Source organism: Microcaecilia unicolor, chromosome 5 (assembly GCF_901765095.1).
Source record: "Microcaecilia unicolor chromosome 5, aMicUni1.1, whole genome shotgun sequence".
In the NCBI taxonomy this organism is placed as follows: Eukaryota; Metazoa; Chordata; class Amphibia; order Gymnophiona; family Siphonopidae; genus Microcaecilia; species Microcaecilia unicolor.
In genome coordinates, this window is record NC_044035.1 from 260,165,094 (window position 1) to 260,178,029 (window position 12,936).

The following is a 12,936-nucleotide window of genomic DNA, read 5'->3' on the forward strand; positions in this document are numbered from 1 at the left end:
CGTGCAGCCGCCGAGGACGCGGAGCCGGCGGCGCTCTCGGGCCCGGGGACCTGAGCCGCTCCAGCATGCGGGCGGACTGCCGGCCGCCATGGGCACCGGAGCCGTGGTGAATGGGAGCCGCCGGAGGCTAGCTGCCCTCCTGCCGCTCCTCCTGCTCCTGCCCGGGTATAGCCGAGCTCAGAAAGGTGCGTCCTCCCTCCCTCTCCCCCGCCGCCACAGTGTAGTTACTGGTATATCATTTGCGTGCCCGAGTGTTGTAGTTTCCCCGGGAATCGCTTGTTGCATGCCTTTCTCCTGCTGCAGTGCGATCTGGAAATCTGAAACTAAGTGACCGCTTCGGATACCGGGAGAACTTAAGCTTTTCCTCTGTCCCGGATCGGAGGGGTTCCCAAACTTCCCGCTAGAAGCAGCTTTTGCTTGCTTGCTTGTTGGGTTTTTGGGGCTTTTTTTCTCCTGCTTGTTGCTTTTTTGGCCGGGGTCAGGGGAGTGACTGGCTTCGGAGAGAGCTCAGTTTGAGGATTAGCTGGAATCGGCTGGGGGGGGGGGGGGGGGGGGGGAGGAGGTTTCTGCTCCATCGACGACACTTTGATCTTCCTAGTGTCATGTACTACTAATCAGCTGAAGCCCCCCACCCCGGCCAGGGAAGGGGGTTGGGGGAAGGTTCGCTGGTTGTGATCCAAGAGCAGGAGGCTTAGTAGTGATTGGGTGAGTTTTGATGGTTCCAGGTAAGTTGCAGGGGCTTGCACAAAGCTGGTTGGGACACCTTTTATCGATGAATTCCTAATAATGTGCTGGCATTTTTGGAACCGCATAAGCGCATCCTTCAAATGTTCAAAGTCCATCAAAACTCGTGGCTACCAGATTAAATGGGTCATGTTTTCTTAGTTAAAATCTGTATCCAAGTTGTACAATTTTTATGTTTATTTTAAAACCTTTACCTATGAAAGAAACTCTGCAGTGATATATGTTTTGACACCCCCTCCCTTGACCCATGAACACTTGTCTATTTGCTGTTTCAAATATTTAATGTTTTGAAGCGATTTTGTACCCTGACCCCAAAATATCCTCCATTGCCTCTGTTGCCTCTCAGTAGCCTTATTTCTTAGTCTGTGTGAAAGACTGTCAAGGACAGTACGTTGACCTTTAAAATTTTCAGCAAGTTGGATTCATAGATTCCAGCAGTGTTTCACATTTCATTTCATTGGAATGTTAGTCATTTCTAGGAAGCCCTTTGTATGGAGTTCCCTGTTCTAGCTCAGCTGTACTGAAGAGCTTTTCCCATTTGAGGGGGGGGGGGGGGGGGTGGAGGGAGGAGGCAGGAGGATGCTCAGTTCATATGGTCCTAAAATTCATTCTTCTCCCCTTATAGCTAAAACAGTACATGAGCAGTTGTTGCAATGATAAGACCGGAATGAAAGTTCATTTGTAGACTAATCTAAATAGCTCTCTTCTTGTCTTGGGTTAATTTATGCTGGAATTGGGAACAGTGTGTCTCTTGGTAATCAGAGACAAGAAGTGCTTAATTTTGGATGGGGTGAGCAATGTTCTGGAAAAGATGATGCCCTGCTAGCTGTTGTGTTCTACTTAATATGTTTAATTCTTTCACTTCTAATTAGCTTTTATCAGAATTATGCCTGCATTTCTTTAAAGTATTATGTTTTAAAATATTAGTGTTTCTGGAGTGATATAGGCACCATAGTTTCATTGCTCTGCCTCTCCCTACCCCTTTTCATTGTTTATGTATTACTAGTAAAAAAGGCCCGTTTCTGACACAAATGAAATGGGCGCTAGCAAGGTTTTCCTCGGAGTTTGTATGTTTGAGAGAGAGTGTATGTGAGAGATGGAGTATTTGTGTCAGAGAGAGAATGAGAGAGAGAGAGAGTGTGTGTGTGTGACAGAGAGTGTCAGAGAGTGTATGTGAGAGACAGTGCGTGTGTGTGCCCCCACCCCCCTTCTCGCAGGGTCCCCCTCCCCACCGCCCTCTCCCCTGCCCCCCTCCAGCCACCCATGTGTGTGTGTGCCCCCACCCCCCTTCTCGCAGGGTCCCCCTCCCCACCGCCCTCTCCCCTGCCCCCCCTCCAGCCACCCATGTCCAGCGACCCTCCCCCCCCCCCGGTGCATCAAACGCCCTCGCCACCCGCAACTGCCACTGGTAATGCTGTCTGGCCGCTGCTGCTTCTCCTGTTGAGAAGCAGCGGCCGCTACAAAAAGAAAAAAAGCAATAAATGTTTTTAAGCCTGAAACGCGGCACTGTGGACAGCCATCAGGCTGCAGCCGCTCCTCCTCTCGCCTCTCACGTCGCTGCGCTCCTCCGGGATCTTACTCCAGGGGCAGTGACGTGAAGGTAAGAGGAGGAGTGGCTGTAGAGCCGACAACCAATAACTGATGGCTGTCTACGATGCCGCGTTTCAGGTTTTAAAACATTTATGGCTTTTTTTCTTTTTGTAGTGGCCGCTGCTGCTCAACAGGAGAAGCAGCAGCGGCCGGACAGTGTTACCAGTGGCAGCTGCGGGTGGCGAGGGGGTTGATGTGCTTCGGGGGGGGGGGGGGCTTGGGTGATGCGCGGAGGGGGTGTTTGAGCAGCGCACTCACAGCTGGTTCGTGTTTCCCTACTCCTCCCCCTGCCTGGGAATCAGCTGTGAGTGACGTCAGCCTGGCTACGGAGCCTATCTCAGCAACTCCAGGAGCCACGGACACAGGCAGCTACTTTAGAACGTTGGAGGTGAGAATTATTATATAGGATATATTTTTCAGTGGAGTGCTCTTTCAGCTTCTTGCTTGACATATGAGTTTCTGGCCAGTCAGTATGGCAGTGGCAGGGTTTACAGTACATACGGAGAGTAGGAGGGGTGCATTTCAAAACTTTCAATACTATAATTTCTCTTCAGGAAGGAAGTAAAAATAACAATTCAAGTACATTTGAGTAACATTGTTGTACCTCTGCATTGAAATGTGCAAAGGTTGAGTTTGTTAGGAACAGCTGCATTAAGCCAATGCAGTATGCTTTCATTATAGGGGACCCTGACGTATGGGATACTTGGATATAGTGGATTAAATTTTTAGCCCCACCTGAGAGAATAGAACATCCATGTATTTCAGTTCGGTTATAGTGGACTTCCAGTTATGAGAGACCATTTTACACAGTTCCAAGGTTTCATTGAACCATGTATATAAGAGGCAAGATTGTGCTGCAAGTGAACTGACCGACTGCCTTAAACATCTCTATCGGACTATTTTAACTGAAATGTAAGTGTTAAACTTCTTTGCATTTATATATATACGGTATATTTCGTTGGTAACAGGCTGTGAGCTGTGATTTGATTAAACAAGTTTATTAATGTACAGTTTTAGATATAAGGGATGATTTTTATCAGTCCCCAGAAGTCCCTTATAACAAAGTTGTACTGTACTTCTTCCTTTATTAACTAAACTGGTATTTGTTCGCCTTAACATATGCCCATTTTGACTTTGGTGCCCATTTTGTTTGAGTAAAAGCATCAAAAGAACTTTCAAAAACTTGAAATTTTCACAGGTGGCAAATCGATGATTTAGGGAAGAAAGCAAGTTTGCAGCAATCTGAATGACTCATATGAGGAAAGGTTGAAGAGGTTAGGGTTCTTTCTTCAGTTTGAAGAAGAGACAACTGAAGGGAGATATGATGGAGGTCTATAAAAGCCTGAACATAGTGGAATGGGTGAATCGATTGTTTACCTTTTCAAAAAGTACAGAGACTAGGATGATCCATGAAGTTACATAGGGGCTTATTTGCACTTAGTCTTACAAAGTTCCATAGGTTGCTAAGGGGCTCATTTTCAAAGCACTTAGACTAACAAAGTTACGTGAAGTAACTTATGGAACTTTGTAAGTATCAGCACTTTGAGAATACACCTCCATAGTATCACATTTAAAGCAAATAGAAGAAAATACTTTTTTTTTTTTTTATTTATAAAAGTTTTTTATTAACACTTCAGAGTAACAACATCTGGAGTAAAATACTCCTTGAAAATTTCAAAAAAGAAAAACAACATTTATGCAATATCACAATCCAATTTTTTTTTTTATTTTTTTTTATTAAACCCCTCCTCTTCTTTGTCCCCCCCCCTCCCACCCCCCCTGAGCTCTCGATCCCCCTCCCTCCAACCTCCCCACTCTCCCTCCCCCCTCCCTTCCCCGTCCTCATCTTGTACTCCAAGTGTATTGCTCCTTTAATCATCTTTCCAAATTTCTGCTAAGTGCAACCACTCTTCTGCTTCCGGATTGTAATGACCCTTACATCTATCCGTTAATTTTCCCAACCTCGTCATTAACTGAAGTTTGCCCTTCCAATCTTGCCCTGTAGGGCCCAGCTTCTGCTTCCATTTCAATGCTATGGTTGTTTTTGCTGCCGCCAGGCCCATTCGTATAATTCTATTTTGCCATTTCTTCCCTCCTTTTTTTCCCAAGCCTAATAAACACCATAGGGGTTCACAGGAATATTGAAATCCTACCGCTAGTGATATATAACCAGTAACTAACTCCCAGTATATCTGTATCTTCGGGCATTCCCACCAAATATGGAAATATGTTCCTTTCCCCTCCTCACACCTCCAGCAGGTATCCGAGGCATTTGGATACATAGCTTTTATTCGGTCTGGAGTGAAATACCAGCGACTCAAGACCTTATAGGCATTTTCTTTAATGAGGACACACACTGATGCCTTTTTCACCTCTTTGCATATTTTCCTCCATTGTCCCTCATTTATTTCCATTTTAAGATCTTGTTCCCAAGCCTTCATATAGGGAAGCTTTACCATCTCAGGGCCCCTTATATGTTCATATAGCTTTGTGATTCCTTTCCCACCCTCTCCTATTCTTCCCCATAAATTTTCAAACTTCTCGCCCTCCAACCCTTTATCTTTAAACCACTTTTCCTTGCTCATGTAATTCTTTACTTGTAAGTATGCATATAGGTCAGTCTGTGGGAGATTGTATTCTTGTTGCAACTTTTCAAAGCTCTTAAGGTTCCCCTCTTCCATTAGTTCTCGAAATCTTATCAACCCCTTATCGAACCACCTTGTAAATGTCTTATTCTCCCGCCCACCAGGGAATCCTGGTTCTTGAGTTATCCAGGCATAGGTGGAACGGGCCTGCGTACCCCTCATGTTCTTCTTGAGTTTCCCCCATATTGTAAGTAAGTGGGAAATAAATGGGTTTAGGGTCAAAGATCTATACATGTTATCCGGGGCCGAACCCCATAGCAATGCATCCAGATTGCCCTCCTGGACAAAAATCTGCTCAAATCTCGTTACGGGCGACAAGTCCACACTACTCCATACCCCAATTTGCCTGAGTTGTGCCGCCCAATAATACCAGCTAATATTTGGCATGCCCCTTCCTCCCTGTTCTACCGTCTTCCACATTATTTTCTTTGATAGTCGAGCTGGGCGCCCTCCCCAAACAAATTCCCCCACCTCTGCTTGTATTTTCTGTAACTCCCTCTTAGGAACCGCGACTGGTAAAGTCTGAAAGAGGAAGAGCAACCTTGGTAATATATTCATCTTTACCGCCGCTATGCGGCCCCACCACGACAACCATCCTTTCTTCCAGTGAGCTAAATCTCTCCTGATTGCCGCTATTAGTGGTACATAATTTAACTGATATAGTGTATTTAGATCACTTGGGATATGTATACCTAGGTACCGAAAACTTCTGACGGTCCAACGGAACCCGGATCTTTTCATTTGTTCCACCTCTTGCTCTGTTACTATTATCCCCATAAGTTCCGATTTGTCAAAATTTACTTTAAACCCGGACATTCTTCCAAACATGTTTAACTCTCTAGTAAGCACTGGTAGGGTATTCCCCGGGGAGCCTATATAAAATAATAGATCATCTGCGAATAGGGCTAACTTGTGTTCTTGCCCTCCCATCCGAACTCCTTTCACTTCTTTATGCTCCCGAATTTGTTGAGCTAAAGGCTCAATAGAGATAGCAAATAATAACGGGGAGAGGGGGCACCCCTGTCTAGTTCCTCTTTGTATATTAAATATGTCTGACCATCCCCCGTTGACCTTAATTCTTGCTACTGGCTGCTCATATAGCCCTTTCACCCACCCCACAAAAGGTCTTCCTAGTCCCATTTCCAGCATTACTTCCCATAGGTAATCCCATTCCACTCTATCAAATGCCTTTTCCGCATCTATTGTGAGAAGTGTCATGGGATCCCCCCTTGTCTGCGCTCCCCAAATCAAATTAAGAGTTCTTCTAATGTTATTTGCCACTTGTCTTTGACGTATAAAGCCAGATTGATCTTCATGAATAAGAGAAGGCAAAATCTCACTCAATCTATCTGCCATAAGCTTGGCCAGAATTTTTACGTCTACATTCAGCAAAGAAATCGGGCGGTAGGAGCCACATAATGTTGGATCTCTCCCAGGTTTTAGGAGCACCGATATTCCGGCTTCATGCATGCTTGGCGGTAAACCCTGTTCTACAAAACAAGCATTGCCCAATCTTACCAGTAGTGGCCCTAGCTCTTGATGAAAGAGCTTATAATATTTGGCCGTGAACCCATCCGTCCCAGGGGATTTCCCCCCTTTCAGCCCTTTGATAACTTTTACTACTTCCTCTAGGGTCACCGTAGCTTCAATTTTCTCCCTTTGTTGGGCCGTAACCCTCCTCAATCCCAGACTCTGTAGAAATTCTCTAATTTCACCTTTGGAGGCTCTAGATTCTTTGCTATATAATGTCTTATAGAATTTTACAAATTGCTCTCTAATTTCCCCATCTTGGTGAAGCATTGCATCTTTTGGCCCTTTTATTTTAGTAACCGTGTTTCGAATCCTTCTATCCCTTAGCCCTTTTGCCAGCATAGCACCCGCTTTATTGCTGAATTCAAAGAATCTCTGTTGTAGTAATTGCCTCTGGAACTCCATTGCTCTCAGCTGAATTTGTTGCAGCTCTCCCCTCCACTTTTTAAGCTCCAGAAGCTGCTGATGTTTACCCTCCCTCTGGTGTAGTGCTTCTAGTCTCGCCAAATTATGCCTTACTTCGATCTCGTGAGCTGCCCTCTTCTTCTTCAGGTATGTTCCTTTACATATAAACACCCCCCTCACCACCGCTTTAAGTGCATCCCAGAGTATCCCCTCTGACACTTCCCCTGTATCGTTTAATTCTAGATACTCTTTAATGGTGGATCTTATTTCTTGGCAGTCTTCGACCTTGTCTAAGAGGGATTCATTTAATCTCCAAATTTGACTTCCCCTCCTCTCCCCCAACCCATCTAGCTTCACCCAAACCGGTGCATGATCAGAAGCATGAATGTTTTCAATTTCTGCGTCTCGCACTTCCCCCCACTCATTCCTGCTCCCCCAAATAGCATCAATTCTCGCATATGTTCCCTGTACGTGAGCATAGTGCGTGAATTGTCGTCTGCCCGGATGTTTCAGTCTCCATATATCAATCAAATCCAATTCTCTCATTAATCTGTGGAATTGTCGCCCGTTATATCCGCCCCCTCCCTTCTGTCTAATGGAGTGGTCCAGTGATCCCACTGAATGGTTAAAGTCCCCCCCCATCCACACTCCCCCCCTCACAAAAGGGAGCAATTCTTCCCGTAGCCCATCAAAGTATTTTCCCTGCCCCACATTAGGAGCATATACATTAATAAATGTAACCTGTCGACCATTCAAATTCCCTTTAATTGCTAAGCATCTTCCCTCTTTATCTTTGTAAACTGCTTCTTTGTTAAACTTCAAGTGATCTTTCACATAAATCACCAATCCTCCCGTCTTATTTCCCCTGGAGTCTGCTAGGGCGTACCCCGTACCCAGGCCCTTGTTCTTGATCAGGGATTCATCACTTTGTTTAATATGTGTCTCTTGCAACATTACTATATCCCAATTCAGTTTCCGCAGTTCCCTAAATATAATACTTCTCTTTCCCGGGTTATTTAATCCATTAACATTCCATGATCCAATTCGTACTCCCCCCTTTCCCAACCCCAACCCCCCTCCCCCCTTCCCCCCCCTTATTCCCCCTTGTAACTGGCAAACTTCGTCTCGTGCCAGTCGTACCCTTTAGGAAGCTAGCCTTCCCCAGAGCCTGACCACTCTAATGTTTATCCATAGAATCTTAACCCCCTGCGTTTCCAACTTAATCATTAACATTTGTTCTCTTCTACTTTAACATCTACATATAACATTCCTTTCCCCATGTCTCTCACCAACTCCAATCAAAACATGAATAGTTCAAATCCAGCAGCTATATCGCTCTCATTCAGGTGACTGCTACTGACTGATCTTCATCTCTGTCCTCCCTTGGGGGTGTCTGCTTTTTCTTTTCCCCAACCTTCTGCCAGCCATTCTGCTCCATCCTCCTCGAATTGTTAGAAGATTGCCTGTTCGCCTCTTCATCTCTGGGAACATCCGTACATCCCATTTCTCTCAATAGTTTCCACGCTCCTTGATGTGTGTGAAGGCGTTTGGTATTATTGCCCACTGTAATCTGTAATCCAAATGGGAATAACCAACGATATCGCAGTCCTGCCTTTTGTAAATAAGCAGTAATGTCTTTAAAGTCTCTTCTTTTCTGCAATGTTTTCCTTGCTAAATCTTGGAAGATTTTAACTTTAACTGACCGCCAGTTTACATCTCCCATTTCTCTTGCTTTCTTCCATATTCTCTCTTTAACAGTATATTTATGGAAGCATGCCACTATGTCTCTGGGCAATCCCCCTCTTGGTGGCCCTAAGCTTCTGTGGGCTCTTTCCAATTCTATGGGCTCTAATTCTTGCTGCCCATTAGAGTCTTGCTGTAGTAAAAAAACGCAAATTTCCTTCACTACCTTTTCTGGATCTTTATACTGGTCCTCTTCGGGGATGCCCCTAAATCTCAAATTGCACCGTCTTGTGCGATTTTCCAGATCCTCCAGCGCTATTTCCAAGTCTGCTCTTACTTGTTTTTCAGCTCGAAGCGCTCCCCGGAGTTCTTTCACTTCCGCCATTGCTGCCTCCGTTTTTTCCTCATTCTCCGCCACACGATTGCCAATCTCTTTTAGTTCTTCGTGTAACTCCGTTACAGCGGTTTGAATACTTCGCCGAGTCGCCACCAATTCAGTTTTAAGATCTTTAAACCAACGTACGAAATCCCGTTTACTCAGCTCCGTTTCGCGTTCCATTTGCTCTTCGGGATCTGGGTCGGATTCGCTCTCCTCGGCGGCCATCTTTGCACCGCGTGTCCGGAGGCGCGATCCTTCGCTCGCATTGGGCGTATCAGCCCCGAATTTGAACTTCGCCAACTTTTTCTTCGCTGCCATCGTTCCGATGGTTTCTCCGCCGTTTAGGTGAGTAAAGTTCTTAGTTAAACGCAGGGGAAGCTTCTTTTTTGCTCCGGAGACAGCAGAGCTCATAAATCAAGCTGCCATCTCTAGGGCTGACGTCACTTCAGAAGAAAATACTTTTGTCACTCAATATATAGTTAAACCGTGGAACTGATTGCTGGAGCAATTAAAAGTAGTTAATGTACTTTCCTGGAGGAAAAGTCCATAAACTGTTAAGGTAGACCTGGAGAAAGTCAGTACTTACCCCTGAGGTCAAGTAGCATATACTCTTGCTACTTTTTGGCACTCTTCCAGGTACCTGTGGCCTGGTCTTTCCACTGTTGGAAAATGGGGTACTAGCTAGGCGGATCCTTGATTTGACCTAGCAGGGCAGCTCTTAGGTGCTTATGTCAAGCTATACTAAGCACTGTATTGACTGTGAGAGGTTGATTTGTGATACTGTCTCTTCAGTGCGAATGTGTTAGAGACTTCATATCTGGGGTCTGGCTAGAGAAAGCAACCCTGACCCATTGAGGGAAGTCCTGCCTGTTAGAGTAATCATCTTGCTTGAGTGGACCATATTGTAAGAGAGCAGTTAAGAAGCGTGCAAATTTAGGGAAATAGTACAAAACAGTTTATTTGTGCAAAAGGTTGTGTTTAGTAGGGCTTTTTATTTTTGTGTGTGTGGGGGGGGGGGGGGAAGATGTTCATGTTTAGTGAACCAACACTGGTAATTTTGATAAAGCTGTCATCTACTTAAGCGATCCATATAAAACTATAGGGTACATTATACATCGAAAGGGAATGAGACTTGATATACCGTCTTTCTGTGGGTTTTGCAACTACATTCAAAACATTTTACATAGTATGTACAGGTACTTATTTGTTCCTGGGGCAATGGAGGGTTAGGTGACTTGCCCAGAGTCACAAGGAGCTGCAGTAGGAATTGAACCCAGTTCTCCAGGATCAAAGTCCACTGCACTAACACTAGGCTACTCCTTCACTCCAAAAACATCAAAGGGGAAAAATTACGTCTCCTTTGCATCTTTCTCTGCAGTAGGTGTGCACAAGAGGAAGGGAAAGTAAGATTTATATGCCTCCCTTCTCACCTTGTATTTTCATGATGATTTATTTTTGTACCTATTTCTATGATTGTTTTATACATCCCTATTTTTACACCCCTGCCCTTTCCTGAACATTTTTTGTTTATTCTTATAAAATCATTACAGTATCTCCCTCCATAAGAACTGTATGAAAGTGGGAGCTAATGAATGTCCAATATATTGAGAAAGGGTGTTGATATTGTATTTTGTGCAATTTTGCTGTTTTCTCCCCAGAACTTATTGTAGAGTGCCTTTAGGGATGGGGGAGGAGGGGTAAGGGGGGGGAAGAGGGTGGTGCTAAAGCCAATTCCATCCAACTTTTATGTGTAAGGTCACCTAAAGAATTGGAGGAGTATCCTAATGTTTAGAGCAATGGGCTGAGACTCGGGGAAAGCCTGGTTCAAATTCCACTGCTGCTCCTTGTCACTTAACCCTCCAATTCCTCAGGTACAAACTTTAGATTGGAAAGCCATCTAGGGACAGTAAAATACTGACTGTCCCTGAATGTAACTTTCCTTGAGCTTCTACTGAAAAAGGTGTGAGCTAAATCCAAAATTCCTAAAAGTGTTTACTCGGGGTGGTATCTTGAAATGGCTTGATTTTTGCTCATAGCATGACAGGTATGAAACTCACTTCCGTTCCATGTTGTAGATTATCCGAGTCTCTTGATTTTTTTTTTTTTGTTACATTTGTACCCCGCACTTTCCCCACTCATGGCAGGCTCAACGCGGCTTACATGGGTCAATGGAGGGTTAAGTGACTTCCCCAGAGTCACAAGGAGCTGCCTGTGCCTGAAGTGGGAATCGAACTCAGTTCCTCAGTTCTCCAGGACCAAAGTCCACCACCCTAACCACTAGAGACACAGAGTACTGCACTGAGGCTGCTCCCAATTTGCCCTCCACTCCCTCACCCCTGGCTTAATCTGAGTGGAGTAATAACCCAACGATTACTCATTCAAGATCACATGGAAGCTTCCCTGGTTTTCAGCACACCACTATAACCACTAAGCTCCACTTTTACACCATGTCATAAGAATATAAGATATGTCATGGTAAGTCACACTAAAGGTCTATTAGCCCAGCATCTTATCTCCGACGGTGACCTAGTGGGATACCAAAGAACAGATCCACTGCTTGTTGTTCATTCCCAGAGACAAATGTACCTAGCTTCTCACAACTATCTCAAGCTCAAGCACTTCATATTTTCAAAGCACTTTCACTGCTAATGCTAATCACACACTTGCTTTGTTCTGAGAACAGCCTCCTCTGGAATACATGATGCAGCAAAAACCACGGGAAGTGGAAAGAACAGGGGTATCCCACGGAGAGGACAACATATCAAAATGCACTTGGAAATTTTAAGAGCAGGCCAGTGGTTCCTGATACAGTTTGGATCGTTTCTGCCCCCCCCCCCCCCCCCCCCCCACATGTTGTTGGCCTCTGATGTCATGTGATACTTGAAGATCTTCTCTTTCTCCAGATGTAGTACATAATATTGGCACAGTCACTTCTATTAATAGTTGTTCTCAGACCATGGTGTCCTTTTTTTTTTTTGCATTGAGCATATCTGTGAGAATAGGAATATCCCAGCCGATCACAACTTAATTCTCTACAGTTCTTTCACGGTCCTGATCCCAGTAGTTTTTCTGGTATAGCATGATGCCGTGTTTGTGTATCTTTCAGCGGATGAGATGTGCTTCCTTTTTGTGCTTTTCTGTATTTGGGATGCGGTGGTTCCCTAGTATTTACACTAACCCGGTCTCTGGATGCTAGAAAGATGATCAGTGCCTTAGCCAGGAAGGACAAGATTACCACTGATGACAGGGGTTAAATGACTCCCAGATTCAGTATTTTGATTGTTTTCAGGGTGGATGGGAGTACTCGGTTATCAATTCCAATTTTGATTACAAATTAAATTTACACACTTCAGGGTTGTTCTGTTCAGAGAAGCAATATCAATTATCTGTTTACATATTTATACATATTGCTTTTCCTGTCTGGCGTGGAACTTGAGACAGACATGCCCCTGATCTCCCCTGGGGTAGATTACTTTAACTCAGTCTGTGCATCTTCAGAACTGCAGTTGTAGTAGCAGTGGTCTCTTCAGTGTCTCTCATGTTGGCACTTAAGTGAGTACATTTTGTGTTTTTATCTGTATTCCTTGCCTCTTTCACCTGAGGCTAATCTGAGCCCACCTATAAGGGACTTATCCATCCCACGTGTTTAAATGTTTCACATTAAAGAGGACATTTAACCATCTTTAATACAGTGTCTTTACTTCAGCATTTTCATGGCTGTATTACACATGCAACCTTGTGGTAAGAAACCAGCCAACCTTAAATTCAAAAACTAGTTCTAGAGGAAGAGAACCAGTCAGTGAATCATTAAAAAGCTATTAAGTCAAAACTCTGTTTTGTAAAGGTACTTCAGACCTACCAAAGTGTAGGCTGCTGATCCCACAGCTTTGTCTGATAGCTGACATTTCACCTTAAATAGTTTGACAGTTCAAACTATTAAAGCAAGCTAAATGGGATCTG

At 44.5% G+C, this 12,936-nt stretch overlaps 1 protein-coding gene across 2 annotated transcripts in view; it reads left to right on the forward strand.

The window, feature by feature from the left end:
• Nucleotides 1-12,936, forward strand: part of DCBLD2 (discoidin, CUB and LCCL domain containing 2) — a 155,684-nt gene continuing 142,748 nt past the window's right edge. For both annotated transcript variants that reach the window (XM_030204054.1, XM_030204055.1), the window contains exon 1: nucleotides 1-185. In XM_030204054.1, the coding sequence (XP_030059914.1) occupies nucleotides 89-185 (97 nt within the window). In that variant the 5' untranslated portion in view covers nucleotides 1-88. The remainder of the gene's footprint in view (nucleotides 186-12,936) is intronic.